General features: G+C 46.6%; 1 protein-coding gene across 3 annotated transcripts; it reads left to right on the forward strand.

The window, feature by feature from the left end:
* Nucleotides 1-27,282, forward strand: LOC122552547 (membrane progestin receptor beta-like). Of its 3 annotated transcripts, none has more exons than XM_087991031.1 (2): nt 1-134; nt 21,011-27,282. In XM_087991031.1, exon 2 carries the CDS (start codon nt 21,020-21,022, stop codon nt 22,103-22,105), a length of 1,086 nt encoding a protein of 361 aa, XP_087847157.1. In that variant the 5' UTR covers nt 1-134; nt 21,011-21,019; the 3' UTR covers nt 22,106-27,282. The 3 variants fall into 3 exon arrangements, with proteins under 3 accessions (XP_087847157.1, XP_043551175.1, XP_043551174.1); XM_043695240.2 differs by having other exon boundaries at nt 14-158; XM_043695239.2 differs by lacking the exon at nt 1-134 and adding an exon at nt 4,226-4,375.
* The last annotated feature ends 39 nt before the right edge of the window (nt 27,283-27,321 follow it).

The following is a 27,321-nucleotide window of genomic DNA, read 5'->3' on the forward strand; positions in this document are numbered from 1 at the left end:
CTATTTTGCAGCATTCATCAGCTGGCTCTGTGTTTCTCCCTGATACCCTGGTTATCAATGTACATCACTCTGACTTCTGCTGGAACCTGCAGTCTGGTCCCACGTGGATCAAGCCTTGATTTCTCTAACTTTCGGTGAGAGCCCACCGTGTTGGATAAGTGAGTTTTCACCTCTCTGCAGTCAGTACGGTCAACTCCAGATTGGGCTTGGCCAAGGGACAGCTTCTTCAGTGACCTAGGGATTTTAAAAAAGAACAACTTGTACTTTTTAATTGTCTGAGATCATGTGAGTCAGACTGTGCCTGTCAGCAATTGTATATGAGAGAGCACTAACAAACAAATGAATGTGTGTTAGAATGGTTTACTGTGTGTACAAAACAGCTATTTGAATTCCAATGTATATCTGTGTGTATGTGTGTGTGTGAGAGAGAGAGAGAATGTGAGTGTGTTTGTGTGAGAGTATCTGTGAGTGTGTCTGTGCGTATATGTGTGTCTGAGAATGAATGTATGTTTGGGTGTCTGTCTGTTTGTCTGTGTGTATAGAGGGGAGAGATGTGGGAATGTGTGGGATTTTTAATAGTCTGTCTGCTCTAACAGAATGATAGGGCAGCTTTGATGGGCTGAATGGCCTTCTATGTCCAACAAACACTCCTTAGTCACATGGTCAGTTGTAGTTATTCACCAAACACAGTGTTCAATCTCCTCCAGTAAACCAGGAGCACAGAGTGTGGAGGACTTACCAGATTGGGAGGACATTTAATTCAATTTGATTTATTGTCACATGTACATAGGTACAGTGAAGAGGTTTGTTTTGTGTGCAGTACAGGCAGATTATACCATACAAAAATCATAGGGTGATAGACCAGAGCAAGGAATACAATGTTATGGCTGCAAAGAAGGTGCACATAAAGCGAAATCAGCATTAGATTAGAAATTTGAGAGGTCCAGTCAGCAATCTAATGACAGTGAGGAAGAGGCTGTCCTTGAACCTGTTGGTACATATGTTTCAGTTTTTGTATCTTCTGCCTGATGGAAGAGGTTGGAAGAGATTATAACTGGGATGGCAGGGGTCTTTGATGATGTTGGCTGCCTTTCCGAGGCAGTGAGAAGTGTAGCCAGGGTCAATGGATGGGCGGCTGGTTTGTGTGATGGACTGGCCTGTCTTCACAAGTCTCTGTAGTTTCTTACAGTCCTGGGCACAGCAGTTGCTGCTGAACTGTGATGCATCTAGACATAGGCGGTCCCTCAGCATGCACCACTTGATATCTCCCAAGTTATTCAGGGCTCGACCCAAAACATTGTTTTTGAAAAATATCTAATTTGTACTGGATCAGTGCTGACAACTCTGACTGCCTTCCCCAAGCCTGTTCCTTGGCTTGGCCACTCTCTATTTATTATTTTCAATGTCCCTGTTGCTCTTGCCCGCCTGTTCCAATTCCTGACTGTGAGTCATGGTTCTCAGTCCCGGACACATTGAGAAAGACTGGGCAGCACCAGCACCAGCTCATGATAGTAAAAATGACTGATTCACACTGTCAGATAAAGTTGCTGTATTTCAGAAACAAAAGCAGAAATTGCTGGAGAAACCCAGCAGGTCTGGCAGCATTTGTCCAGAACACGTTTGCTCTGAAGAAGGGTCATTCAACTCAAAATGTTAACTCTGTTTCTCTCTCCACAGATGCTGACAGACCTGCGGAGTTTCTCCAGCAGCTTCTGCTATTGTTTCTGATTTCCAGCATCCACACTTTGTTGGCTGTTTGTTAGCTGTGTGGACAATTAGCAGACAGAGGGAAAGGGAGACAGGGAGAGAGAGAGATGGAGAGAGATGGGGGGGCGGAGAGAGAGAGAGAGAGAGAGAGAGAGACGGAGAGAGATGGGGGGAAGAGAGAGAGAGACGGAGAGAGATGGAGAGAGGGGGTGGGGGAGCGAGAGAGAGGGCAACGGAGACAGGGAGAGAGATAGAGAGAGATGGAGAGGGGGACAGGGAGAGAGAGAGAGAGCAAGGGAGACAGGGAGAGAGATGGAGAGAGGGGGTGGAGGAGAGAGAGAGAGGGGGCAAGGGAGACAGGGAGAGAGATGGAAATGGGAGAGAGGGGGTAGAGAGGGCAAGGGATACAGGGAGAGAGATGGAGAGAGATGGGGGGGAGAGAGAGAGAAAAGAGAGAGGCAGATAGACAGACAGAGACAGAGAGATAGAGAGGGGAGAGAGTGAGGGAGTGGGGAGGAGAGAGGGAGTGGGGAGGAGAGAGAGAAGGAGGAAGGGAGAGAGAGGCAGGGAGAGAGGGAGGAAGGGAGAGGGAGGGAGGGAGAGGGAGTTTAGGACAGTTTTAGACAGTTTAACAGAGTGGTCCAGGAAATAGCTCATGAAATTCAATATGAGCAAATGCAAAGTCTTGCAATTTGGAATATAAAAATACAGGCATGGACTATTTTCCAAACAGTGAGAAAATTCATAAAGCCAAAGTACAAAGTAGAAAGAGTGCTAGTCCAGGATTCACTAAAGGTTGACTTGCAGGTTAAGTCTGTGGCTAAGAAAGCAAATGTAATGTTGTCATTTATCTCAAGAGAGTTGGAATATAAAGGCAGTGATGTGCTACTGAGACTTTAAAACTCTAGTTAGGCCCCATTTAGAATACTATGTCCAATTTTGGGCCCCAGACCTCAGGAAGGACATACTGGCACTGGAGAGTGTCCAGCGGAGATTCACACGGATGATCCCTGGAATGGTAGGCCTAACATACGAAGAATGGCTGAGGATCCTGGGATTGTATTCGTTAGAGTTTAGAAGGTTGAGGGGAGATCTAATAGAAACTTATAAGATAATGCATGGCTTAGAAAGGGTGGATGCTGGGAATTTGTTTCCGTTAGGTGGGGATACTCGGACCCATGGGCACAGCCTTAGAATTAGAGGGGGTCAATTTAGAACGGAAATCAGGAAATATTTTTTCAGCCAGACAGCGGTGTGCCTGTGGAATTCATTGCCACGGAGTGCAGTGGAGGCTAGGATGTAAAATGTCTTCAAGGCAGAGATTGATAAATTCTTGATCTCACAAGGAATTAAGGGATATGGGGAGAGTGCAGGTAATTGAATTGTCCATCAGCCATAATTGAATGGTAGAGTGGACTTGATGGGCTGAATGGCCTTATTTCCACTCCTATGTCTTATGGTCTTATGGGAGAGGGGGAGAGAGAGCGGAGAGAGAGAGTGAGAGAGGGATGGGGAGAGAGAGAGAGAGAGGGGGGGAGAGAGAGAGAGAGAGGGGGGGAGAGAGAGAGAGAGGGGGGGAGAGAGAGAGAGGGAGAGAGAGAGGCAGGGAGAGAGAGGAAAGGAGGGAGAGAGAGGGGGAGGAAGGGAGAGAGGGGGAATGAGGGAAGGAGGGAGAGAGAAGGGGGAAGGAGGGAGAGACAGGAACAGAAGGAGGGAGAGACAGAGGGAAGGGGAGAGTGAGGGAGAGAGGGAGACAGAGACAGAGAGGGACACAGTGAGAGTGAGGGAGAGAGAGAGAAAGATGGGAAAGGAAGGGAGAGAGGAAAAAAGAGATGGGCAGGGAGAGAGAGTCAGAGGCACAGAGAGAAAGGGTGAGGGAAGGGGAGAGAGGAAGAGAGGGAGATGGGGAGTGGGGGGGAGAGCGCGAGAATGACAGAGAAACAGGGAGGGGAAGAGAGACAGTGTGTGGAGGGAAGGGAAGGGGAGAGAGGAAGAGAAAGATGGGAGATGGAGAAAGACAGAGAGAACAGGGAGAGGGAAGGAGGTTGGAAGGGAGGGGCAGCTGAGAGAAAGATGGGTGGATAGAGAAAGGGAGGAAACAGAAAGACAGCAGGTAGGTGGGGGAAGGGGACAGGAAGAGACAGAGAAATGGATGGAGTTGAGGGAGGGAGGGGGATGGTTGGAGAAAGAGCGACGGGGAGGGGCAGGGTTGAGGAGAAAGAGAGGGAGAGGGTGGTAGGGAGAAAAGGAAGGAGGGAGAGAGGAAGTGAGAGAGGCAGGAGGAGAGAGGGGAGAAGAGAGAGTTTGGGAAGCAGAAAGAGAGAGAGGGAAAAGAGGGACAGTGCGAATAATGGGGGAGAGATAGATAGAGAGAGGGAGAGAAGAGACGGAAAAATAATATGCTGTTTACTCTCAGATGAAATGGGGAGGGGTTAGTAAGAGTGAGTGGGAAGTGCCCAGTGCTGACACAAAGACATTCAGTGTGTTTGTTGTCACTGGGAGTTTGACTGAGGCTGGGCTGTCACCTGCGCAATCGCAGTGCAGTTAGCAGGGCAGTGATCACACATTACAGCACTCCAGGGAGATCAGTACTTCATCGCCAGCGTGGAAACCCTTTCCTCCAGAAAATGCCTGCTTCACAGAAAACCGCTTGGTCTCCAGCAGTTTGGTATTACATTTCACTATCTCTCCTCCACACTGAGTTATTTGGCACTGACCCGTTTTCTGATTGCTTTCTGTTCTGATCACTCCCAGTCTGCACCGGGTTTGGGAGTCTTGTTCAAAACCTCTTTTTGCTGTTGTTTATCTTTTCATTATTGCCAGTATAGTTCTTTTTACTTCACAGAGATTCCAGTTTCTCCGGGAGAGAAACTTGGATTGAAGATCCAGGGAGATATAGACAGAGCAGTGCACATTTCCTGGAAATGATAGGGTCAGTAACACTGGGAGGAGTGGGGATCAGTCCCTTTCACTCTGTTTGGTTCTGTGAGTCAGGGTCTGTCTGGGTCAGTGAGACAGGGTCTGTCAGTGTGTGTGAGTCAGGGTCTGTCTGGGTCAGTGAGACAGGGTGTGTCAGTGTGTGTGAGACAGGGTCTGTCTGGGTCTGTGAGTCAGGGTCTGTCGTTGTGTGTGAGTCAGGGTCTGTCTGGGTCAGTGAGACAGGGCTGTCAGTGTGTGTGAGTCAGGGTCTGTCTGGGTCAGTGAGACAGGGTGTGTCAGTGTGTGTGAGACAGGGTCTGTCAGTGTGTGTGAGACAGGATCTGTCAGTGTGTGTGAGGCAGGGTCTGTCTGGGTCTGTGAGTCAGGGTCTGTCGTTGTGTGTGAGTCAGGGTCTGTCTGGGTCAGTGAGACAGGGTCTGTCAGTGTGTGTGAGACAGGATCTGTCAGTGTGTGTGAGACAGGGTCTGTGAGTCAGGGTCTGTCAGTGTGTGTGAGTCAGGGTCTGTCTGGGTCAGTGAGACAGGGTCTGTCAGTGTGTGTGAGTCAGGGTCTGTCTGGGTCAGTGAGACAGGGTGTGTCAGTGTGTGTGAGACAGGGTCTGTCAGTGTGTGTGAGACAGGATCTGTCAGTGTGTGTGAGGCAGGGTCTGTCTGGGTCTGTGAGTCAGGGTCTGTCGTTGTGTGTGAGTCAGGGTCTGTCTGGGTCAGTGAGACAGGGTCTGTCAGTGTGTGTGAGTCAGGGTCTGTCTGGGTCAGTGAGACAGGGTGTGTCAGTGTGTGTGAGACAGGGTCTGTCTGGGTCTGTGAGACAGGGTCTGTCAGTGTGTGTGAGTCAGGGTCTGTCTGGGTCAGTGAGACAGGGTCTGTCAGTGTGTGTGAGTCAGGGTCTGTCTGGGTCAGTGAGACAGGGTGTGTCAGTGTGTGTGAGACAGGGTCTGTCAGTGTGTGTGAGACAGGATCTGTCAGTGTGTGTGAGGCAGGGTCTGTCTGGGTCTGTGAGTCAGGGTCTGTCGTTGTGTGTGAGACAGGGTCTGTCTGGGTCAGTGAGACAGGGTCTGTCAGTGTGTGTGAGACAGGATCTGTCAGTGTGTGTGAGACAGGGTCTGTGAGTCAGGGTCTGTCAGTGTGTGTGAGTCAGGGTCTGTCTGGGTTAGTGACACAGGGTCTGTCAGTGTGTGTGAGACAGGATCTGTCAGTGTGTGTGAGACAGGGTCTGTCAGTGTGTGTGAGAGACAGGGTCTGTCTGGGTCAGTGAGACAGGGTCTGTCAGTGTGTGTGAGACAGGGTCTGTCTGGGTCCGTGAGACAGGGTCTGTCAGTGTGTGTGAGTCAGGGTCTGTCAGTGTGTGTGAGTCAGGGTCTGTCTGGGTTAGTGACACAGGGTCTGTCAGTGTATGTGAGACAGGGTGTGTCTGAGTCAGTGAGACAGGGTCTGTCAGTGTGTGTGAGATAGGGTCTGTCTGGGTCAGTGAGACAGGGTCTGTCAGTGTGTGGAGACAGGATCTGTCTGGGTTAGTGAGACAGTCTGTGGGTTAGTGAGACAGGATCTGTCTGGGTCAGTGAGACAGGGTCTGTCAGTGTGTGTGAGACAGGATCTATCTGGGTTAGTGAGCCAGTCTGTGGGTTAGTGAGACAGGGTCTGTCTGGGTTAGCGAGACAGGGTCTGTCAGTGTATGTGAGACAGGGTCTATCTGTGTTAGTGAGACTGTCTGGGTCAGTGAGACAGAGTCTGTCTGGGTTAGTGAATTAGAATATGTCTGGGTCAGTGAGACAGGGTCTGTCAGTGTGTGTGAGACAGGGTCTGTCTGGGTCAGTGAGACAGGGTCTGTCAGTGTATGTATAGTAGGATCTGTCAGTGTATGTGTGCCCGGGTCTGGCAGTGTATGTATAGTAGGGTCTGTCAGTGTACGTGTGACAAGACCTGTCAGTGTATGTGATTCCCAAACAGTTTCTTATGGGGATGGATATCAGGAATCGTTTTGTTTGCTTTTTCCAAATGTTGCTCACTGGGACATTTGTCATTGATGTGGGTCTGTTGCTATTTTCGTATCTGACTCCGTTTAATTATCACAAAGTGAACGTTTTCTCTTTTCTGTGCTGTGCCTAGCTTCTGGAGTTCGGAATGGAAGAAGATAATGTGCGTTTCCAGCTCTGTGGGTCCTCGGGTGACTGTCTGTGTGGAGTTTGCACATTCTCCCTGTGTCTGTGTGGGTTTCCTCCACGTGCTCTGGTTTCCTCCCACAGTCCAAAGATGTGCATGTTAGGTGAATTGGCCATGCTAAATTCCCCATAATTGTTTAGGGATGTATATGTTAGGTGCATTAGTCAGGGGAAATGTAGAGTAATAGGAGAATGGGAATGGGTCTGAGTGGGGTACCCTTCAGAAGGTCAGTGTGGACTTGTTGAGCCAAATGTTGAGAGTGTAGTGTTGGAAAAGCACAGCAGGTCAGGCAGCATCCAAGGAGCAGGGGAGTCGACGTTTCAGGCAAAAGCCCTTCTTAGTTTCCTGATGAAGGGCTTTTGTCCAAAGTGGTGATTCTGCTGCTCCTTGGATCCGGTCTGACTTGCTGTGCTTTTCCACTCTTGACTCTAATCTCCAGCATCTGCAGTCCTCACTTTTGCTTTGTTGGGCCAAATGACTTATTTCCACACCGTAGGGATTCTGTAAAGAAAATGTGGGATTCCAGCTCTGTGCCTGAAAACATGGATCCAACATGTTCGAACCAAAACAACTGCAACAGATTGATGTTCTGTACAATGGTTGGTCAGTTAAAACCAGAACATCAGAGATTTCATACATTCTGCTTCAGAAACCTCCTGCGTGATCTGGTGTTCCAAATTTAAATCCACTGGATTTACTCTGGGAGCTGGTGTTCATAATTTCAGCTCACTGGATTAACTCTGAGAGAGGAGGACTCTGTTGAAGTATCTGGGAATTATTGAGTGTGTCAGGGAAGGAAGTAGTGATAAGGAGGGCAGGTCGGATGTGCAAAGAGGAATAAGTAGAATTTGCAAAAGTCAGTCCAGAAGGAGATACATAAAATATTACTGTACTAGATAAAGGATGCTAATATTGATGAGGGAATGGGGATTGCAGTGATAGTCAAAGTCAAGTTGCCTTTCTCATTTGGGAGAGATGATTGATGTTGGTTTATCCTGAGTGTCACCATGCCTCAGGCAAGGGAAGAGGTTCAAAATTTGTGAGAAGATTTGTAGCTCGGGTGCTCGTTGCTGTGGTTCTGTTCGCCGAGCTGGAAGTTTTTGTTGCAAACGTTTCGTCCCCTGTCTAGGTGACATCCTCAGTGCTTGGGAGCCTCCTGTGAAGCACTTCTGTGGTGTTTCCTCCAGCATTTATAGTGGCCTGTCCCTGCCGCTTCCGGTTGTCAGTTTCAGCTGTCCGCTGTAGTGGCCGGTATATTGGGTCCACACTCAGACAACAACTCACCTGAACGAAGGACCCGATACCCAGCATGAGCAAAACTAATGTAGTATACAAAATCCCATGCAAGGACTGCACAAAACACTATATAGGACAAACAGGAAGACAGCTAACGATCCGCATCCATGAACACCAACTAGCCACGAAACGACATGACCAGCTATCCCTAGTAGCCACACACACAGACGACAAGCAACATGAATTCGACTGGGACAACACTACCATTATAGGGCAAGCCAAACAAAGAACAGCCAGGGAATTCCTAGAAGCATGGCACTCATCCACAAACTCCATCAACAAACACATCGAACTGGACCCAGTATACCGGCCATTACAGCGGACAGCTGAAACTGACAACCGGAAGCGGCAGGGACAGGCCATTATAAATGTCGGAGGAAACACCACAGAAGCGCTGCACAGGAGGCTCCCAAGCACTGAGGATGTCACCTAGACAGGGGACGAAACGTTTGCAACAAAAACTTCCAGCTCGGCGAACAGAACCATAGCAAGGGAAGAGGTTATGAAGGAGAGTCCAGGTATGGGAATTGAACCCACGCTGTAGGTATCACCATGCTTCACAACCCACTCATCCAGCTAACGTAGGTTTTGCTCTGACAGTAGTGAGGAAGGTTTGACTAATGTCCAGGAAATAGAGATTGGAGCTAACTGGGTCAGTCTCAAGCTGTAAAGAGTGGAAAGCTTCCTGTATGTATCAGTGCTGGGGGCCTCCACAATCTGCAATCTCCACCCAACATGGCTAGGGCTTATACAATTAATGGCAGGGCCTTGGCTAGTGTTGAAGAACAGAGGGACCTAGGAATTCAGGTACATAATTCTTTGAAATTTGTGTCACATACAGACAGGATGGTTAAAAAGTTGTTTAGCATGCTTGCCTTCATTGCTCAGTCCTTTTAATGTAGGTGTTGGAATGTCATGTTGAAGTTGTATTGCTGAGGCCTTTTCTGGAATACTGTGTCCAGTCCTGGTCTCCCAGTTATAGGAAGGATATTATTAAAGTGGAGAGGGTTCAGAAGAGATTTGCCAGGATGTTGCTGTGTATGGAAAGTTTGAGTTATAAAGAAAGGCTGCAAAGGCTAGGACGTTTTTCACTGCAGTGTAGGAGGTTGGGGGGTTACTTTCTAGAGGTTTATAAAATAGTGAGGGGTATAGATAGAATTAATGGTACTTGTCTTTTCTCTCAGATAAGGGATTTCAAGAGTACAGGGCATATTTTAAAGGTATGGGGAAAGGTTTAAAAAATAAATCAGGGGCCAGTTCATGCGTGGAATGAACTTCCTGAGGAATTGGTGGATATGGGTAGTTACAATATTAAAAAGACATTTGGATAAGCACATGAATAGAAAATGTTTGGAGGAATATAGATCAGAAGGGACTAGTTTAGTTTAGGATTATGTTCAGCATGGACTGTTTGGACCAAAAGGTCTGTATCCATGTTGTATGATTCTTATGACTTCAATGATGGGCTCTAGATATTGTAGTTGATGATATAGAATGGGTTGTAAGATTAAGTGTGAGGAGGACTCAAAGAGACAAATTTGACACCGTAAGACTATAAGATACAGGAGCAAATTAAGTTTTCAGCCCATTGAGTCTCCTCTGCCATTTGATTATGGCTGATACGTTTCTCTCCTCCATTCTCCTGTCTTTCCCTGTAATTCTTGATCTTCTTACCAATCAAGAACCTCTGTTTTAAATACAGGCAATGTCTTGGCCTCCACAGCCTTCTGCTCCAATGAGTTCCATACATTCAACACCCTCTGGGTGAAGAAATTCCTCCTCATCTCAGTTATAGTTCTCAAAGGTCAACCCTTCACTGAGGTTGTGCCCTTGGGTCCGAGTATCTCCATTAGGGAAACATCTTCTCCTTGTCCCCTCTATCCAGGCCTCTCTGCATTCTGTAAGTTTCAACCAGATCTCTCCCCTTCTAAACTCCATCAAGTGCAGATCCAGAGTCCTCATCCCCAGGATTGTTTTTGTAAACCTCTTTAAGGCCAGCATATCCTTCCTTAGGTATGGAGGCCAAATGTCTGACCAGAGCCTTCTATAGTCTCAGCAATGCATCTCTGCTCTTGGATTCTTGCCCTCTTGAAATGAATGTGAACATTGCATTTGCCTTCCTAACTGCCAATTGAACCTGCAGGTTAACCTGAAGAGAATTCTGAACAAGGACTCCCAAGTCTCTTTGTGCTTCCGATTTCTGAAGTCTTTCTACAATCAGAAAATAGTCTATGCCTCTATTCTTCCTTCCAAAGTGCATAATCTCTCACTTTCTCACATTGTGTTCTATTTGTCACTTCTTTGCCCACTCTCCCAGCCTGTCCAAGTCCTTCTACAGCCTCCCCGATTCCTCAATACCACCTGTCGTTCCACTTATCTTTGTGTCATCTGCAAACTTAGTAATAATGCTTTCAGTTATTTTGTCCAGATCTCTAATGTTGTGGTCCCAACATTGACCCCTGTGGAACTCCATGAGTCACCAGGTGTCCTCCTGAAAAAGACCCCTTTATCCTCACTCTTCGCTTTCTGCCAGTCAACCAATCCTCTATCCATGCCTGTACCTTGCCCCTAACACTATGGGACTCTTATCTTATTTAACCGCCTGCTGTGCAGCACCTTGAAAAAGGCCTTCTAGAAATCTAAATAGATCACATCCACTGGCTCTCCTTTGTCTAACTTGCTCATTAACTCAGCAAAGAATCCTAACTGATTTGTCAGGCATGGCCTCTCCTTAACAAAGCCATATTGACTATTTTACAGCCAAATGTGTGGTGCTGGAAAAGCACAGCAGGTCAGGCAGCATCCGAGGAGCAGGAAAATCAGCATTTTTGGCAAAAGCCTTCATCACTAATGAGGCTGGGAGCCTCGGGGTGGAGAGATATGTGGGAGAGGGGTGGGGCTGGGGGGAAGGTAGCTGAGAGTGCAGTAGGTGGATGAAGGTGGGGGTAAAGGTGATATTATCCTCCCCCCCCCTATCCGCTTTCCTGCGAATAGCTGGTCAGGTCCGTGCCCCCTAACAACCCACCGTCCCCTCCTGGTACCTTCCCCTGCCGCCACAGGAATTGCAAACATTGCGCCCACACCTCCCCCCTCACTTCCATCCAAGGCCCCAAAGGAGCCTTCCACATCCATCAGAGTTTCATCTGCACTTCCATACACATCACCTACTCTATCCATTGCTCCCGATGCAGTATCCTCTACATTGGGGAGACAGGACACTTACTCACAGAGTGCTTCAGAGAGCATCTCCGGGACACCCACACCAACCAACCCCACCCCGTCTTCGCTGAACACTTTAACTCCCCTTCCCAGTTCGCCAACAACCTGCAGGTCCTGGGCCTCCTTCATCACCACACTCTAACCACCCAACGCCTGAGGAAGGACACCTCATCTTCCGCCTCGGGACTCTTCAACCCCAGGGCATCAATGTGGACTTCACCAGTTTCCTCATTTCCCCTCCCCGGACCTTACCCCCGTTCCAACCTTCAGCTCAGCACCGTCCTCATCACCTGTCCCATCTGTCCATCTTCCTTCGCACCTATCTGCACCGCCCTCCCCTCCGACCTATCACCTTTACCTCCACCTTCATCCACCTATTGCACTCTCAGCTACCTTTCCCTCAACCCCACCCCCTCCCATTTATCTCACCACTCCCGAGGCTCCCAGCCTCATTCCTGATGAAGGGCTTTTGCCCGAAACATCAACTCTCCTGCTCCTCGGATGCTGCCTGACACGCTGTGCTTTTCCAGCACCACACTCTTGGCTCTAATCTCCGGCATCTGCAGTCCTCACTTTCTCCACCCTTTTTTGCCAGGCACTTCCAAGTACGCCAATCTCATCATTAGTAATAGATTCTAAAATCTTACCAATGACTAAGGTTTAAAGGCATGTTAACGTGTCGTTAATTTCTAGTTTCCTGTTTTCTGCCTTCTTTCCTTTTTAAACAGAGTTATTACATTAGCTACTTTCCAGTCGTCTGGGATCTTCCCTGACTCTAATGTTTCCTGAAAGGTCACTACCAATACCTCCACAATCTCCTCAGCCATCTCCTTCAAACCCTGAGGATAGTTCTTCCGGGTGGGGGGGGGGGGGTCTGGGTGATTTATCCTCCTTCAAACATTTCAGCTCACCCAGTACCTCCTCCTTAGTGCTGGCTACTACACTTGCCTCTGCACCCTGATTCTCTTTAAGTTCTGGTATGCTGTTGGGATTTTCCACTGTGAAAACTGATGCAAAGTACCTATTTAGTTCCTCTGTCATTTCTTAGTTTCCCCATTACTATTTCTCCAGCCTCATTTTCCTATGGTCCAATATCCACTCTTGCCTCTTTCTTACCTTTTAGATGTCTAAAATAAACATCTTGCATTCTTATGTCTCATGAGATAGCTCAGTGTCATATTTCATCTTGTCTCCCCCCTTATTGCTACTTTAGTTGTCCCATGCTGATTTTTAAAGGCTGCCCAATCCTCTGGCTATGCACTAATCTTCACCATATTGTATGCTTTCTCTTTTGCTTTTATGCTGATTTCCTGGCTTCCCTCATCAGCCATGGTTGTCGCATTCCCCCCTTAGTTTGTTTCTTCTTCCTTGGGATGAATCTCTGCTGTGCCTCCCAAATTACCCCCAGAAACCCCTGCCATTGCTAGCCTGCCATCTTCCCTGCCAGGGTCCCTCTTTCAAACAATTCTGATCAGCTCCTCCCTCATGTCTTTGTAGTTATCTTTACTCAACTGTAATCCCGTTACATCTGATTCCAGCTTCTCCCTCTCAAACTGTAGGGGGAATGTGATCATACTATGGTCACTGACCCCTAGGGGTTCCCTTCACTTTAGGCTCCCTAATCATGTCTGCCTCATTACATATCACCGAATCCAGACCTGCCTGTTCCCTCGTGGGATCTACCACAAGCTGCTCCAAAAACCATCTTGTAGGCATTCCACAAATTTCTTTTCTTGAGATCTGCTACCAACCCTGGGGAGGCAATGACTTAGTGGTATTATTGTTGAACTGTTAATCCAGAGACCACGATGATGTTCCACGAACCTGGATTCAAATCCCGCAATGGTAGGTGGCGAAGTTGAATTCAATAAAAATCTGGAATTAGGTGTCTACTGATGACCATGAATCCATTGTTGATTGTCGGAAAAACTAATCTGGGTCACTAATGCTCTGTAGGGAAGGAAACTGCCATCCTTACCTGGTCTGGCCTACATGTGACTCCAGACCCCCAGCAATGTGAGTGCCCCTTTAACTGCAGTCTGGGAAATTAGGGATGGGCAATAGATGCTGGCCCAGATAGCAATGCTCTCAGCCCATGAAGGAATATTTTTAAAAAACTGATTTTCCCAGTCCCTGTGATTCCTGTGATAGTAAATAAAAACTGAAAGACCTGCGGATGCTGTAACTCAGAAACTAAAACAGAAGATGCTGGAATAGCTCAGCAGGTCTGGCAATAGCTGTGGAGAGCAATCCGAGTTCTGAGGATGGGTCACCCGACTTGAAACATTAACTCTGATTTCTCTTCACAGAAGCTGTCAGACTTACTGAGCTTTTCCAGCAACTTCTGTTTTGATTACAGTAATAGTGCCTTTCTTACCCACCCTTTATATCTTCTGATTTCTTTTCTTCCCCACATCCTGACCAATGCTGGGAGGCCTGTACGTAACTCCCATCAGGGAGTACAGACCTGTACATAACTCCCTGTGTCCTCAACTCCACCCACACAGATTCTACACCTTCTCACCCTATATTGCTTCTTGTTAACGATTTAATTCCTTACGAACAGAGCAACCCACCTCCTCTTTCCTTTCGATGTGATGTGTATCCTTGGATATTCAGTTCCCAATTCTAATCCACTTGCAGCCACGTCTCTGTGATATCCACAGCATTGTACCTGCCAATTTCAATCTGTGCTGCAAGCTCATTTCCCTTGTTTTGGATACTCTGTGAATTTAAGTATTATGCGCAATTCTGGTCTCCTTCCTAGTGAACGGATTCAGAAAAGATTTACAAGGATGTACCAAGGTTGGAGCATTTGAGCTATAGGGAGAGGCTGAATAGGCTGGGCTGTTTTCCCTGGAGCATTGATGTTAAGGGGTGACCTTATAGAGGTTTATAAAATCATGAGGGCATGGACAGTGTAAATAGACAAGGCTTTTTACATGGGAAATCATGTCTTATTAACTTGATTGAATTTTTTTGAAGAAATAATTAAGAGGATTGATGAGGGCAGAGCTGTGGACATGATCTATATAGATTTCAGTAAGGTGTTTGACAAGGTTCCTAAAGGTAGACTGGTTAGCAAGGTGAGATCGCATGAAATACAGGGAGAACTAGCTATTTGGATATAGAACTGGCTTGAAGGAAGAAGACAGAGGGTGGAGAGTTGGAGGGTTGCTTTTCAGACTGGGAACGTGTGACCAGTGGTGTGCCACAAGGATCGGTGCTGGGCCCAATGCTTTTTGTCATTTATGTAAATGATATCGATGTGGATATAGGAGGTATAGTTAGTAAATGACACCAAAATTTAAGGCATAGTGGACAGTAAAGAAGGTTACCTCACAATACAACAGGATCTGGATCAGATGGCCAATGAGCTGAGGAGTGACAGATAGAATTTCGATAAATCTGAGGTGCTGCATTTTGGAAAGGCAAATCAGGGCAGGACTATACACTTAATGATAAAGTCCTGGGGAGTGCTGCTGAACAAAGAAACCTTGGAGTGCAGGTTCATAGTTGCTTGAAAGTGGAGTCCCAGGTTGACAGGATAGTGAAGAAGATATTGGGTGTGCTTGCCTTTATTAGTCAGTGCATTAAGTATAGGAGTTGAGAGGTCATGTTGCGGCTGTACAGGACAATGATTAGGCCACTTTTGGAATACTTCCTGCAATTTTGGTCTCCCTGCTATAGGATGTTGTGAAACTTGAAAGAGTTCAGACAAGATTTACAAGGATGTTGCCGGCATTGGAGGGCCTAAGCTGTACGGAGAGGTTGAATAGGCAGGGGCAATTTTCCCTGGAGCGTCGGAGGCTGAGGGGTGACCTTATAGACTTTTATAAAATCATGAGGGGCATGGATAGGGTAAGTAAGTAAACAAAGTCTATTCCCTGGGGTGGGGGAGTCCAAAACTAGAAGGCATACATTTAAGGTGAGAGGAGAAAGATTTGAAAGGGACGTGAGGGATAATGTTTTAATACAGAGGGTCGTGCATGTATGGAATGAGCTGCCAGAGGAAGTGGTGGAGGCTGGTACAATTGCAACATTTAAAAGGCATCTTGATGGGTATATGAATAAGAAGAGTTTAGAGGGATATGGGTCAATTGCTGGCAATGGGACTAAATTAATTTAGGATTTCTGGTCGGCATGGATAAGTTGGACCGAAAGTTCTGTTTCCATGCTGTACATCTCAATGACTCTATCGTAGCTATTACGAGGCAATAAATTTACAGTTTACCTGTGAGGTCACTGATTTGAACTTGGTTGCTCATCCTGGATTTCCGTCTAACCTGTTGTTAAAACCTTACAAAATGACTCCCACTGAGTGCTATTCATACCCCTTGGCTACTGATCCCCTCCCCAGCCACCTTTCCTCCCCCAACCCCTTCCCCTTTGACCTCCCACTACCCTACAATACCTGCTCCCTTCCTCCCTCAATCTAGCCTAGGTGCCAGGGTGATCCTGGGCCTTGGGTGAGTGTAACAGGCAGCAGCTCCTCAGAGGCTGTGCCCAATGAGTAGGTGCTGTCCTCTGGGTCCCCCCTCTTGACAGGTGGGATCACCAAACACCCCCCACCCCACCATAGGCTACTTGGTTATAATTTTACAAGGCCTCCTTAGAGAAATCAGTCCTGCCAATGAGACCCCACAACATACACTCAAACCCACCTGAAATATCCCTAAACCAGATGTCTTGGGGTTATGTGAGCTCGCAAAATATTGGCAGGTGGAGTTTAATTTGGGAATAAATGAGGTTGTGCACTTTGAGGGATCAGAGTGAAAAGCAACCTATTATTTAAATGGAGACAGAATTCAGACCACTGCAGTACAAGGGGATCCTGTCATTGTACAACAATCATAAAAGGTTACCCTTAAAGGTACAGCAAATGATTAGGAAGGGAAATAGAATATTAACGCTTATTGCAAAATGTGTATGAAAGGAAGCAAAGCTGCAGCTGCACAGGGCATCTTAGATTCCCTACAGCGTGGAAGCAGGCCCTTCTACACTGATCCTCCAAAGAGTAACCCACCCAGACCCATTTTCCTCTGACTAATGCACCTAACGCTATGGGCAATTTAACATGACCAATTGACCTGGCCTGCACATCTTTGGACCATGGGAGGAAACCAGAGCACCCAGAGAAAACCCATGCAGACACGGGGAGAATGTGCAAACTCCACACAGACAGTCACGCGAGCCTGGAATCAAACCTGGGACCCTGGTGCTGTGAGGCAGCAGTGCTAGCCATTGTGCCACCCTATGAAAGTGCACTCTGCGAGAGTGCACTTCAAGTATCTGAAGCAGCTTTGGCCGTCATCTTTAAAGAGGGATGTACTTGTATTGGATCCAATTCAGTGAAAATTTGCCAGACTCATTCCAGAGAAGAAGGTCAATTTTGTCTTATGAGGCTGGGCCTATGTTCATTGGAGTTTAGAAAAAAAGAGAAAAATCACACAACGGCAGGTTATAGTCCAACAGGTTTATTTGAAAGTACAAGCTTTCGAAGCACTGATCCTTCATCAGGTAACTAGGTAACTTTTTAACTTTGTCCACCTCAATCCAACACCAGCACCTCCACATCATAGAAAAAAGAGACATGACTTTATTGAAAAGCATCAGATTCTGAGATGACTTTGCAGTGTGGATGTTGGGAGGATGTTTCCCTTCATTGGTGAATAGTCTAGAACTAGGGACACTGTTTAACCATAAAGAGGTGGAGATGAGGAGGAATCTCTTCTCTCAGAGAGTCAGTAGTCTGTGGAATTCCCTTCCCAGAGAGTGGTGGAGGCAGCATTGCTGAATACTGTACACTTAAGGATGAGGTAAAGAGATTTTTGAATGAGTCAAGGTAAAAAGAAAGCTGACAGAAAGTGGAATTCAGCCACAATTATATTGAATGGCGAAGCAGGGTCAATGGGCTGAATGGCCTACTCTTGCTTAATTTACACAATCATAAGAGCTGAAGATGTGCAGCGACATCAGGAGGTGTAGTCTCAGGTGACCCATTGTTTTGGAGTTATGTACAGAGCCATAGGGGCTAGGAATCACCTTCATAAGACCTGTACCTGCCAGAATCTCCTGGGAGATGGCTCTCAGTAATGCAGGAAGGGAGAGACCTCTGTCACCGAGTGAATGATCACACTGTAAGCTGATGTGTGTAATTCTCCAGTGATCTGGTGAGTCAGACCTTGTCAACTGGATGGAAGGATGACTATGTGAGTGAACTGATACCCCCGTGTTGGGTAGGGGTTGCAGAGGAATGTAGGCAGTTTAAATAAACCAGGGAATACAGTGGCTCAATGGTTAGCACTGCAGCCTCACAGTGCCAGGTACTCAGGTTTGAGCCCAGCCTCGGGCAACTGGCTGTGTGGAGTTTGCACATTCTGTGTGGGTTTCATTTGCATGCTCCAGTTTCCTCCCACAGTTGAAAGATGTGCAGGTTAGGTGGATTGGCCATGCTAAATTGTCCATAGTGTTCAGTAAAGTGTAGGTTAGGTACATTCATCAGGGGAAATGTAAAGTAATAGGGTATGGGAATGGGTCAGAGTGGAATACTCGTTGGTGGGTTGCTGTGGACTTGTTGGATCAAATGGCCTGTTTCCACACTGTAGGGATTTTGTGATTCTAAATGAGAAACATTTTGACCAATTGAATATTATGTGAGGAAGTGTGAGGTTATCTACTTTGAATCTGAGAAATAGAAACTGGAAACATTTCGTCAAAGCAACAGAGCTGCGGACAATCACTAAGCTTCAAGTGATTGTTGATGCTCATACAGAACATAATCTAAATGGTTCATGACCTTAAGGGGAGCAAGTTATTCATCGGTTATCTTATGCTTTGTCCACATTTGGAGTCACTGTTCAATTCTGGACACCACCCTAACAGAAAGGACAAATTACAGACTCACCGAAATGCCATAGTGGGTTGAAGGCTTGTTGTACCAATGGGCTGCAGAGATGATTCTTGAGTACTCACTCTTGAGTAGTGATCTCATGCAGGACTTTTAAATAAAAACTGAAATTGTTGGAGAAACTCAGGAGACCCTCAGTGGTAGTGTCCTTACCCCAGACTGGGAGTCCTGGGTTCAAGTCCCACCTACTCCAGAGGTGTGTCATAACATCGCTGAACAGGTTGATTGGAAAAATAGATTGGAGAAACTCAGCTTGTCTGGCAGCATATGTGGACAGAAAGAATTGGAGTTAATGGAAGAGTTAGCTGATAATCAGCCAAGAGAGGGGGAGAGATAACTGCTCACTGGGATGTTGACAAGAACTGGAAAGGTTTGAAACCGGGTTGTCTGAGCTGGGAGTAAGCCATACAGGATAGGACCTTGGGGTGTGGGAGGAAGGTGAGGAACATAGAGGGGGGAGTTCATGCTCTGAGATTGTTCTACTCAATGTTGAGACCTGAAGGCTGTAACATACAATTTTCCTCCACTTCACTCAATCTTGTCCACTATATTCATTGCTCACCATATGGCTTTCTCTGCATAGGGAGTCAAATCACAGACTGGGCGACCGCTTTGCAGAACACCCACGTTTTGACCACAGAAATGACCCTGAACTTCCAGTTGCCTGTCACACGCTACTGTGATACCCCACCAACATCTCTGCCTCGAGCTTGCTGCGGTGCTCCAGTCAGCCTCATTGTAAGCTGGAAGAACAGCATCTCATCTTCCACCACAGTATATTGCAGCCTTCAGGATTCAACACTGAGTTGAACAATTTCAGAGCATGAACATCCTCCTCTATGTTCTTTACCCACCTCCCACACCATGAGATTCTGTCCTGTGTGGGAGGTTACTCCCACCGCAACCAAACCCAGTTTCAACCCTGTATACTTCTCATTAGCACTCACTCAGCACTTAGCTCTCTTTTTTGGCTTATCATTAGCCATCTGTTTGTTTGCCTCACCCTTTGTTTCAGTATCCCTCCAGCCACCATCTCCATGTCCCCTATTTATTTCCCCTCACCATCTCTGTTACCAGGAGAAATATCACTTCCTCCAGTGCTTTCTGTTCTGAAGAGAGGTCAGTGGATTCAAAATGTTGATTGTGCTTCTTTCTCCAGACTTACTGAGTTTCTTCAACAATTTCTGTTTCTGTTTCCGATTTCCAGCTTTAGCAGTTCTTTGTTTTTAGATTAAGGTGCTTTAAATAATCAGGATAGACATGGAGACAATTTCCTCTGTTTGGGTAGTCCATATTGGATTGAACTTCACCCCACACAGAGTGGTGTGGAAATCTGGAGCCTTCTCTCCCATAGTGCTGGTGATGACGCTTGCAGGAAGTGCTTAAGACCAGGGTAGGTTCTCATTGTGAAGGCACACAGAACAAAAGCTGGATGGGGGTGATGCTAAGACCAAGTCCTCACTGATGGAGCAGGCTGTGGGAAAGAATGGCCTCTATCTGATGCTGTTGGCATACTGGCACAAAATGGCTTTTATCGAGGGAATGGGTTTGGCATTTTAAATAAATGGAAGAAGATGTAGAATTTGGCAGGAAAGTGGGATTGACATCGGCGATGCTGGTTAAACACTTTATTAAACATTAACGATCTAGATGAAAGAACTGAGGGCATTCTGGCTATGTTTGCAGATGATACAAAGATATGTAGAGGGACAGGTAGCATTGAGGAGGCAAGGAGACTGCAGAAGGATTTGGACAGGTTAGGAGAGTAGGCAAAGAAGTGGCAGGTAGAGTGGGAAAATGTGAGGTCATGCACTTTGGTAGGAAGAATAGAGGCAAGGACTATTTTTTAAATGTGGCGAAACGTCAGAAGTCTGAGGTGCAAAGAGACTTGGGCATTCTAGTCCAGGATTCTCTCATGTAAAATTGCAGGTTGAGTCAGTAGTTAGGAAGGCAAATGCGTTGATGGCATTTAGTTTGAGAGGACTTGAATATAAAAGCAGGGATGTACTTCTGAGGCTCTATAAGGTTTTGGTCAGATCACATTTGGAGTATTGTGTGCAGTTTTGGGCCCCACATCTCAGGAAGGATGTATTGGCCTTGGAGCATGTTCAGAGGATGTTCACGAGAATGGTCCTTAGAATGAAAAGCTTAACACATAAGGAATGTTTGAGGGCTCTGGGTTTATACTCGATCGAGTTTAGAAGGATGAGGGGGGATGTTATTGAAACATGCAGAATACTGAATGGCATGGACAGAGCGGATGTTGGGAAGATGTTTCCATTGGTAAGAGAGGCTAGGACCTGAGGGCACAGCCTTAGTGTAAAGGGAAGACCTTTTAGAACAGAGATAAGGAGAAACGTCTTCAGTTAGAGAGTGGGGAATCTGTGGAATTCACTGCCACAGAAGGCTGTGGAGGCCAGGTCATTGAGTATATTTAAGACTGAGATAGATAGGTTCTTGAATATCAAGGGGATCAAGGGTTATGGGGAGAAAGTGGGAGAATGGGGTTGAGAAACCTAACAGCCATGATTGAATGGTAGAGTAGACTCGATGGGCTGACTGCCCTAATTTCTGTTCCTATGTCTCATGGTCTTAAACAGTCAGAATGAGCAATGTAATGATGAACCCAAATAGTAATGAATTCAATGAATCTTTGTGGAATGGGTTGGGGGACCTGAAGGGGGGGGGGGGGGGGGGAGGCCAGCAGGTGGAGGTTATCGAGGTGGGTGTGTCATCAGGTCATTTTATACTTGTTTGTTTATCTCTTTCTCTCTGTCAGGTGGTCCAAATGGTTTGTGAAATGAAACTGAAGAATTCCCTTGGCAGCCATGTGGTTGGTGGTATCCTAGAGAGACTGAATGCCATCACCATCAACCCCCAGCACATCCTGGAGGAGATTCTACCAAGGGTGCCCAGCACCGTGACTGACAATGACGTGCCCATGCTCTTCCGGGAGCCCTACATCCACAGTGGCTATCGGAAGGTGGAGCAGGATTGGAAATACTACCTTCTCAGCCTCTTCCAGCAACACAATGAGGCACTCAATGTCTGGACTCACCTGCTGGCTGTTCTGGTGCTTGTGGTCCGTTTCCGAGCATTCCTGGAGACAACCTCGCCATTCCCCACCGTCTACAGCCTCCCACTTTGCTTCTTCGTGGTTGCCTGTGTCACTTACCTGTCCTGCAGTGTGCTAGCCCATCTCTTCCAGTCCAAGTCGGAGCTTGCCCATTACTCTTTCTACTTCCTGGACTATGTGGGTGTGGGTGCTTACCAATATGGCAGTGCCCTGGCACATTACTATTATTGCATGGAGCCTGAGTGGCACCAGGTGATTCACCCATTCTTCCTGCCCATTGCTGCCATCCTGGGCTGGCTCTCCTGCTTAGGCTGTTGTTTCTCCAAAGTCCACTTCCAGCGACCTTACCCCATCACCCGGAAGGTGTGCCAGATGGTGCCCGCCTTTCTGGCCTACCTCCTGGACATCAGCCCCATTGTCCACCGGATTGCCACCTGCTGGGTACGGGGCTGCACTGACCATGCTGTCTGGTACCACACCTGGCAGATCATCCTGTTTGTCATTGCTTCCGGCTTCTTCTCTTACCCAATGCCAGAGAAGTATTTCCCGGGAAGGTTCGACATTGTGGGGCATGGCCACCAGATCTTCCACGTGTTCCTGTCCCTCTGCACGCTAGCTCAGCTGGAGGCTGTGTTGTTGGACTACAGCAACCGGCGGGAGATGTTCTCCACCCGGGGGGATGAGCGCATGGTCTATATCTCGTGCATGAACTTCATCGTGCTGATCGCCTGCAGTGGCAGCTCAGCCATCTACCTGAGGAGAATAGTCAAAAACAAGCTGCACAAAAAAGGGGACTGAGGGATGAGATGTGGGCCCCAGTCTCCACTCTGGGTTTCCTGGAGGATTTGTCTGGATCTCGAACAGAAGCTCATGATTTTGATTTGAATATAAGCAGATCTCAAGGCTCCAGGCCAACCCCTGGGTCTTGTTTGTATTCATTTGTTAGTGGAGTCTTGTCCGGGAGGGAACTGCTGTCCCTACGACTGAGGGGACATGTGTGAGGGATGGGGTGGGGGGAGTCTGTCTGACCTGCAAAGGTGAGGGTCTCCTGTCTCATTCTGTGGGGCTACACAAAGCTGGTGATGATACTGCCAGGTGGTCTCTCAGTTTGTTCAGCATCAGATGCCCCATCCCTTGGAAAAGCTCCTGTGTGTTAGTTGAACATCACAAATGGATTGAGAGGGTACCAGGAAAGACTGGCAGCAATAGAGTACACCAACAAAGCTAGAACTGCATAGGTGACTCTCATCCAGCAGTATCATAGAATCCCTACTGGCCCAACAAGTTCACACTGACCCTCCAAAGAGTATCTCACCCAGACTCACACCCCTACCCTCATCATCCTGCATTCCCCATGGCCAATCTACCTACCCTACATATCCCGGGAAATTATGGCCAATCCACTCATCCTGCACATCTTTGGACTGTGGGAGGAAACCGGAGCACCTGGAGGAAACCCACGCAGACACAGGGAGGATGTGCAAACTCTGCACAGACAGTCACCTGAAAAGTTCAGGTATCCTAAAGGGGGTAAATGGCTAACTTTATATCAGTGTTGAGCGTAGAGACAGCTTCACTCTGTATCTAACCCCGTACCGCCTCTGTGTTTGATGGGGACAGCGTAGAGATAGCTTTACTCTGTATCTAATCCTGTGCTGTACCGGTCCCCAGTGTGTTTAATGCTGACAGTGTAGTGAAATCTTTACTCTGTATCTAACTCTATGCTATCCTTGTCCTGGGAGTGTTTGAAGGGGAGTATGCAGAGGTAGCTTTACCTTTAGTTTAAAAGAATATATGGAGCTTTACTTTATATCTAACCTCATGCTGTACCTGTTTTGGAAGCATTTGATGTGGACAATGTAGAGTGGGTTTTACTCTGTATCCAACTCCGTGCTGTCCCTGTCCTGGGAGTGTTTGATAGTGATAGTGTAGGGGTAGCTTTACTCTGTATCTAACTCCATACTGTTGCTGTCCTGTGAGTGTCTGATGGGGACAATGTAGAGATCTTTACTCTGTATCTAAATCCTGTGCTGTCCCTGTCCTGGGAGTGTTTGATGAGGACATTGTAGAGGAAACTTTACTCTGTATCTCACCTCGTGCTGACCCTGTCCTGGGAGAGTTTAATGGTGACAATGCAGAGGGAGCTTTACTGTGTATCTAACCCCATGTTGTCCCTGTCCTGGGAGTGTTTGATCTGTACAGTATAGAGAGAACTTCACTTTATATCTAACCCCTTGCTTTACCTACCCTGGGACTATTTGATAGAAGGGACATTTTAGAAAGAGCTTTACTCTGTATCTAACCCTGTGCTGTCCCAGTCCTGGGAGTGTTTAATTGAAAAAGAGTGAAGGAAGCTTTACTTTCAGTTTAAAAGGGTAGATGGAGCATCAATCACTCTGTCCCTGTCCTGGAGAGATGCCTGGCTGAAATCTGAGTTGACGAGTTATATGAAATGTATGACTGTTTGTATATTTCTTTGTGTAATTTGAAAATACTTAGCAAGTGAAGTGAATTGCAGGGGACATTAATGTCAGAGTCCCATTTCTCCTTTTAAGTCTTAAGTATATCTTAAGTAAGTCTTTAATTTATGATCTGTATTAACAATGCTGGCTAGTGCAAGTATATATTGGAATGTTGAACCAGCAGGGAAGGGAAAGTTCACGGAGCGTGTTGCACTGTCAAAGGGAATGAGATTCTGAAATCATTTTCATTTCCTTGCTGAGCTCACTGTTAGTGGTGATGAGGGGGTACGGTGCCTCATTGAGTGTTGACAGAGTATAATGATGATTGGTTCATGATGCTGGGAGTTGTGAGGAGCCAATCAGGGTAGAATAGATCAGAGAATGGGTTAAAATTGGTGACTCGGATCACTGCATTCATTTTGGCAAGCATGCAGTGATCCGAATCTACACTCAGTTCATTAGCTACTGACCTTTCACCAGATCACACCCGATCTATCACCATAATTCCATCAGGAAACTGGGACACCATGAGGAGAGTATTCAACAAAGATTGGTACCAGGCTCCCCCATTTCTCTGAGATGTCCCGTTGATCTCTCAGTAAAGTGACAGGAGAATAGCTGTGTAATTCGACAATGCATTTGATGACAATGAATTTATGCAGGAGTTACAAGGTCAGGACCCAGAATTAGTAATTCAGTTACAAGCAAACAAACTGTGTTCAGACACAGATAGGCATAGGTGAGATCAGAAAGAATCTTGGAATAACATTATACAGTCATTTTAGGAATAACCCATTTTAGAATTAGCCCATAGATTGCCAGGTTTTTAAAATTAACATCACAGATTGTAATCACAGGTGTGAGCCTGACATCTGGAGTATTATACAATGACCCTTTGTCTATCAGCGTTAATTCAACTGTCTCTGAGCAATTAGGCAGCTTAAAAAAATGCTCATTTATTTTTTAACTCAAGCATCCCTAGGCACCATATAAATTAATAACATTGAAGGAACTGTACAAGTTAATATTATTGCATCTGCTGCAAATTTTAACAGCTCTATCCATTACATGGACCACAGTTGACAAGAGGGGAGAGTGTACGTAGGACTGTAGGAGGGGCTTAAATGGGTGTGCAGAGTCGGTGACAGGGGGAGAATGTACATGTAATAGAACATAGAACACAGAACATAGAACGTAAAACAATACAGCACAGAACAGGCCCTTCGGCCCACGATATTGTGCCAAACATTTGTCCTAGCTTAAGCACGTATCCATGTACCTATCCATTTGCCGCTTAAAGGTCACCAAAGATTCTGACTCTACCACTCCCACAGGCAGCGCATTCCATGCCCCCACCACTCTCTGGGTAAAGAACCCACCCCTGACATCTCCCCTATACCTTCTACCCTTCACCTTAAATTTATGTCCCCTTGTAACACTCTGTTGTACCCGGGGAAAAAGTTTCTGACTGTCTACTCTATCTAGTCCTCTGATCATCTTATACACCTCTATCAAGTCACCCCTCATCCTTCACCGTTCCAACGAGAAAAGGCCTAGCACTCTCAACCTATCCTCGTACGACTTATTCTCCATTCCAGGCAACATCCTAGTAAATCTTCTCTGCACCCTCTCCAAAGCTTCCACATCTTTCCTAAAGTGAGGCGACCAGAACTGCACACAGTACTCCAAATGTGGCCTAACCAAAGTCCTGTACAGTTGCAACATCACTTCATGACTCTTGAATTCAATCCCTCTGCTAATGAACGCTAATACACCTTAGGCCTTCTTACAAGCTCTATCCACCTGAGTGGCAACTTTCAAAGATCTATGAACATAGACCCCACCTCACTAAGAACCCTACCGTTAACCCTGTATTCCGCATTCTTATTTGTCTTTCCAAAATGGACAACCTCACACTTGGCAGGGTTGAACTCCATCTGCCACTCCTCAGCCCAGCTCTGCATCATATCTAATGTGGGAGGAGGATTAATAGACTTCCTTATGTTGCAAACAACTCATTAATATGGCATTCAATAAGGTCCCACATGAGAAATTAGCATGTAAATTTAAAGCTTATGGGATTAGGGGAGGGCTTTTGCCCAAAACTTCGATTTTCCTGCTCCTCGGATGCTGCCTGACCTGCTGTGCTTTTCCAGCACCGCTCTGATCTAAATTCTGGTTTCCAGCATCTGCAGTCCTCACGTTTGCCAAAAATTAGGGGTACTGTGCTGACATGGATTGAGGACTGGAAGGAAGAAAGAAAGAGTACAAATACATGATCTTCTTCTGAGTGGCAGGCCGTGATTAGTGGGGTGCCATAGGGATCAGTGCTAGGAACCTAGCTATTCACAATAGATATGCTTTGGATGAGAAAACTAAATATATTATCTACAACTTTGCAGGTGACACAAAGCTGGGTGGGAGGGTAAGCTGTGAGGAGGATGCAGAGATGCTTCAATTTGAATTGGACAGGCTGAATGTGTGGGCAAATGCATAAAGAGGTAAACAAGTTACTCAAAGATTGGTGTGGGAGAAACGGATTTGAATTCATGGGACATTGGAAGGAGGGAGCTGTTCCAATGGGACAGGCTTCATCTGAATCATGCTGGGATCAGAGTCCTTAGAAGTGCAGAGTAAAATAGGGCTGAGTCAGCACATCGTTATCTAGGGGAGACCATGCCTGACAAATCTGTTCAAATTCTTTGGAGGTAATGAGCAAGTTAGACAAAGGAGAGCTTCAGACATGATCTATTTGGATTTCCAAAAGGCCTTTGACAAGATGCTGCAAAGGAGGCTGTTAAATAAGATAAGAGCCCTTGGTATTAGGGACAAGGTACTGGCATGGATAGAGAATTGGCTGACTGGCAGAAGGCAGAGAGTGGGAATAAAGAAGTCTTTTTCAGGGTGGCTGCCGATGACTAGTGGAATTCCACAGGGTCAGTGTTGGGACGACAACTATTCACGTTATACATTAATAATCAAGACAAACGAACTGAAGGCATTGTTGCTAAGTTTGCAAATGACACAAAGATACGTGGAGGGACAGGTAGTGTTGAGGAGGCAGGGAGGCTACAGAACAACTTGGACAGGCTGGGAGAGTGGGCAAAGAAATGGCAGATGGAATACAATATTCAAAGTGTGAGGTTATGCGCTTTGATAGGTAGAATAGATATGTAGACCATTTTCTAAATGGGGAAAAGCTTTGGAAATCTAAGGCACAAAGGGACTTGGGAGTTTTAGTTCAGGATTCTCTTAACATCAGGTTCAGATGGCAGCTAGGAAGGTAAATGCAATGTCAACATCTGTTTCAAGAGGGTTAAAATACAAGAGCAGGGATGTCCTGCTGAGACTGTATAAGGCTCTGGTCAGACCACATTTGGAATATTGTGAGCAGTTTTGGGTCCCGTATCTATGGAAGGATGTGCCAGCATTGTTCAGAGGAGGTTTACAAGAATGATCCTAGAGATAAAGGACTTGTCACATAAGGAGAGTTGAGGATTTGAGGGCTGTACCCGATGGGAAGGAACTGATTGAAACTTACAGAATACTGAG

Source organism: Chiloscyllium plagiosum, unplaced genomic scaffold (genome assembly GCF_037043375.1).
Source record: "Chiloscyllium plagiosum isolate Xiang-an unplaced genomic scaffold, Cpla_swu_hap1 HiC_scaffold_10, whole genome shotgun sequence".
In the NCBI taxonomy this organism is placed as follows: Eukaryota; Metazoa; Chordata; class Chondrichthyes; order Orectolobiformes; family Hemiscylliidae; genus Chiloscyllium; species Chiloscyllium plagiosum.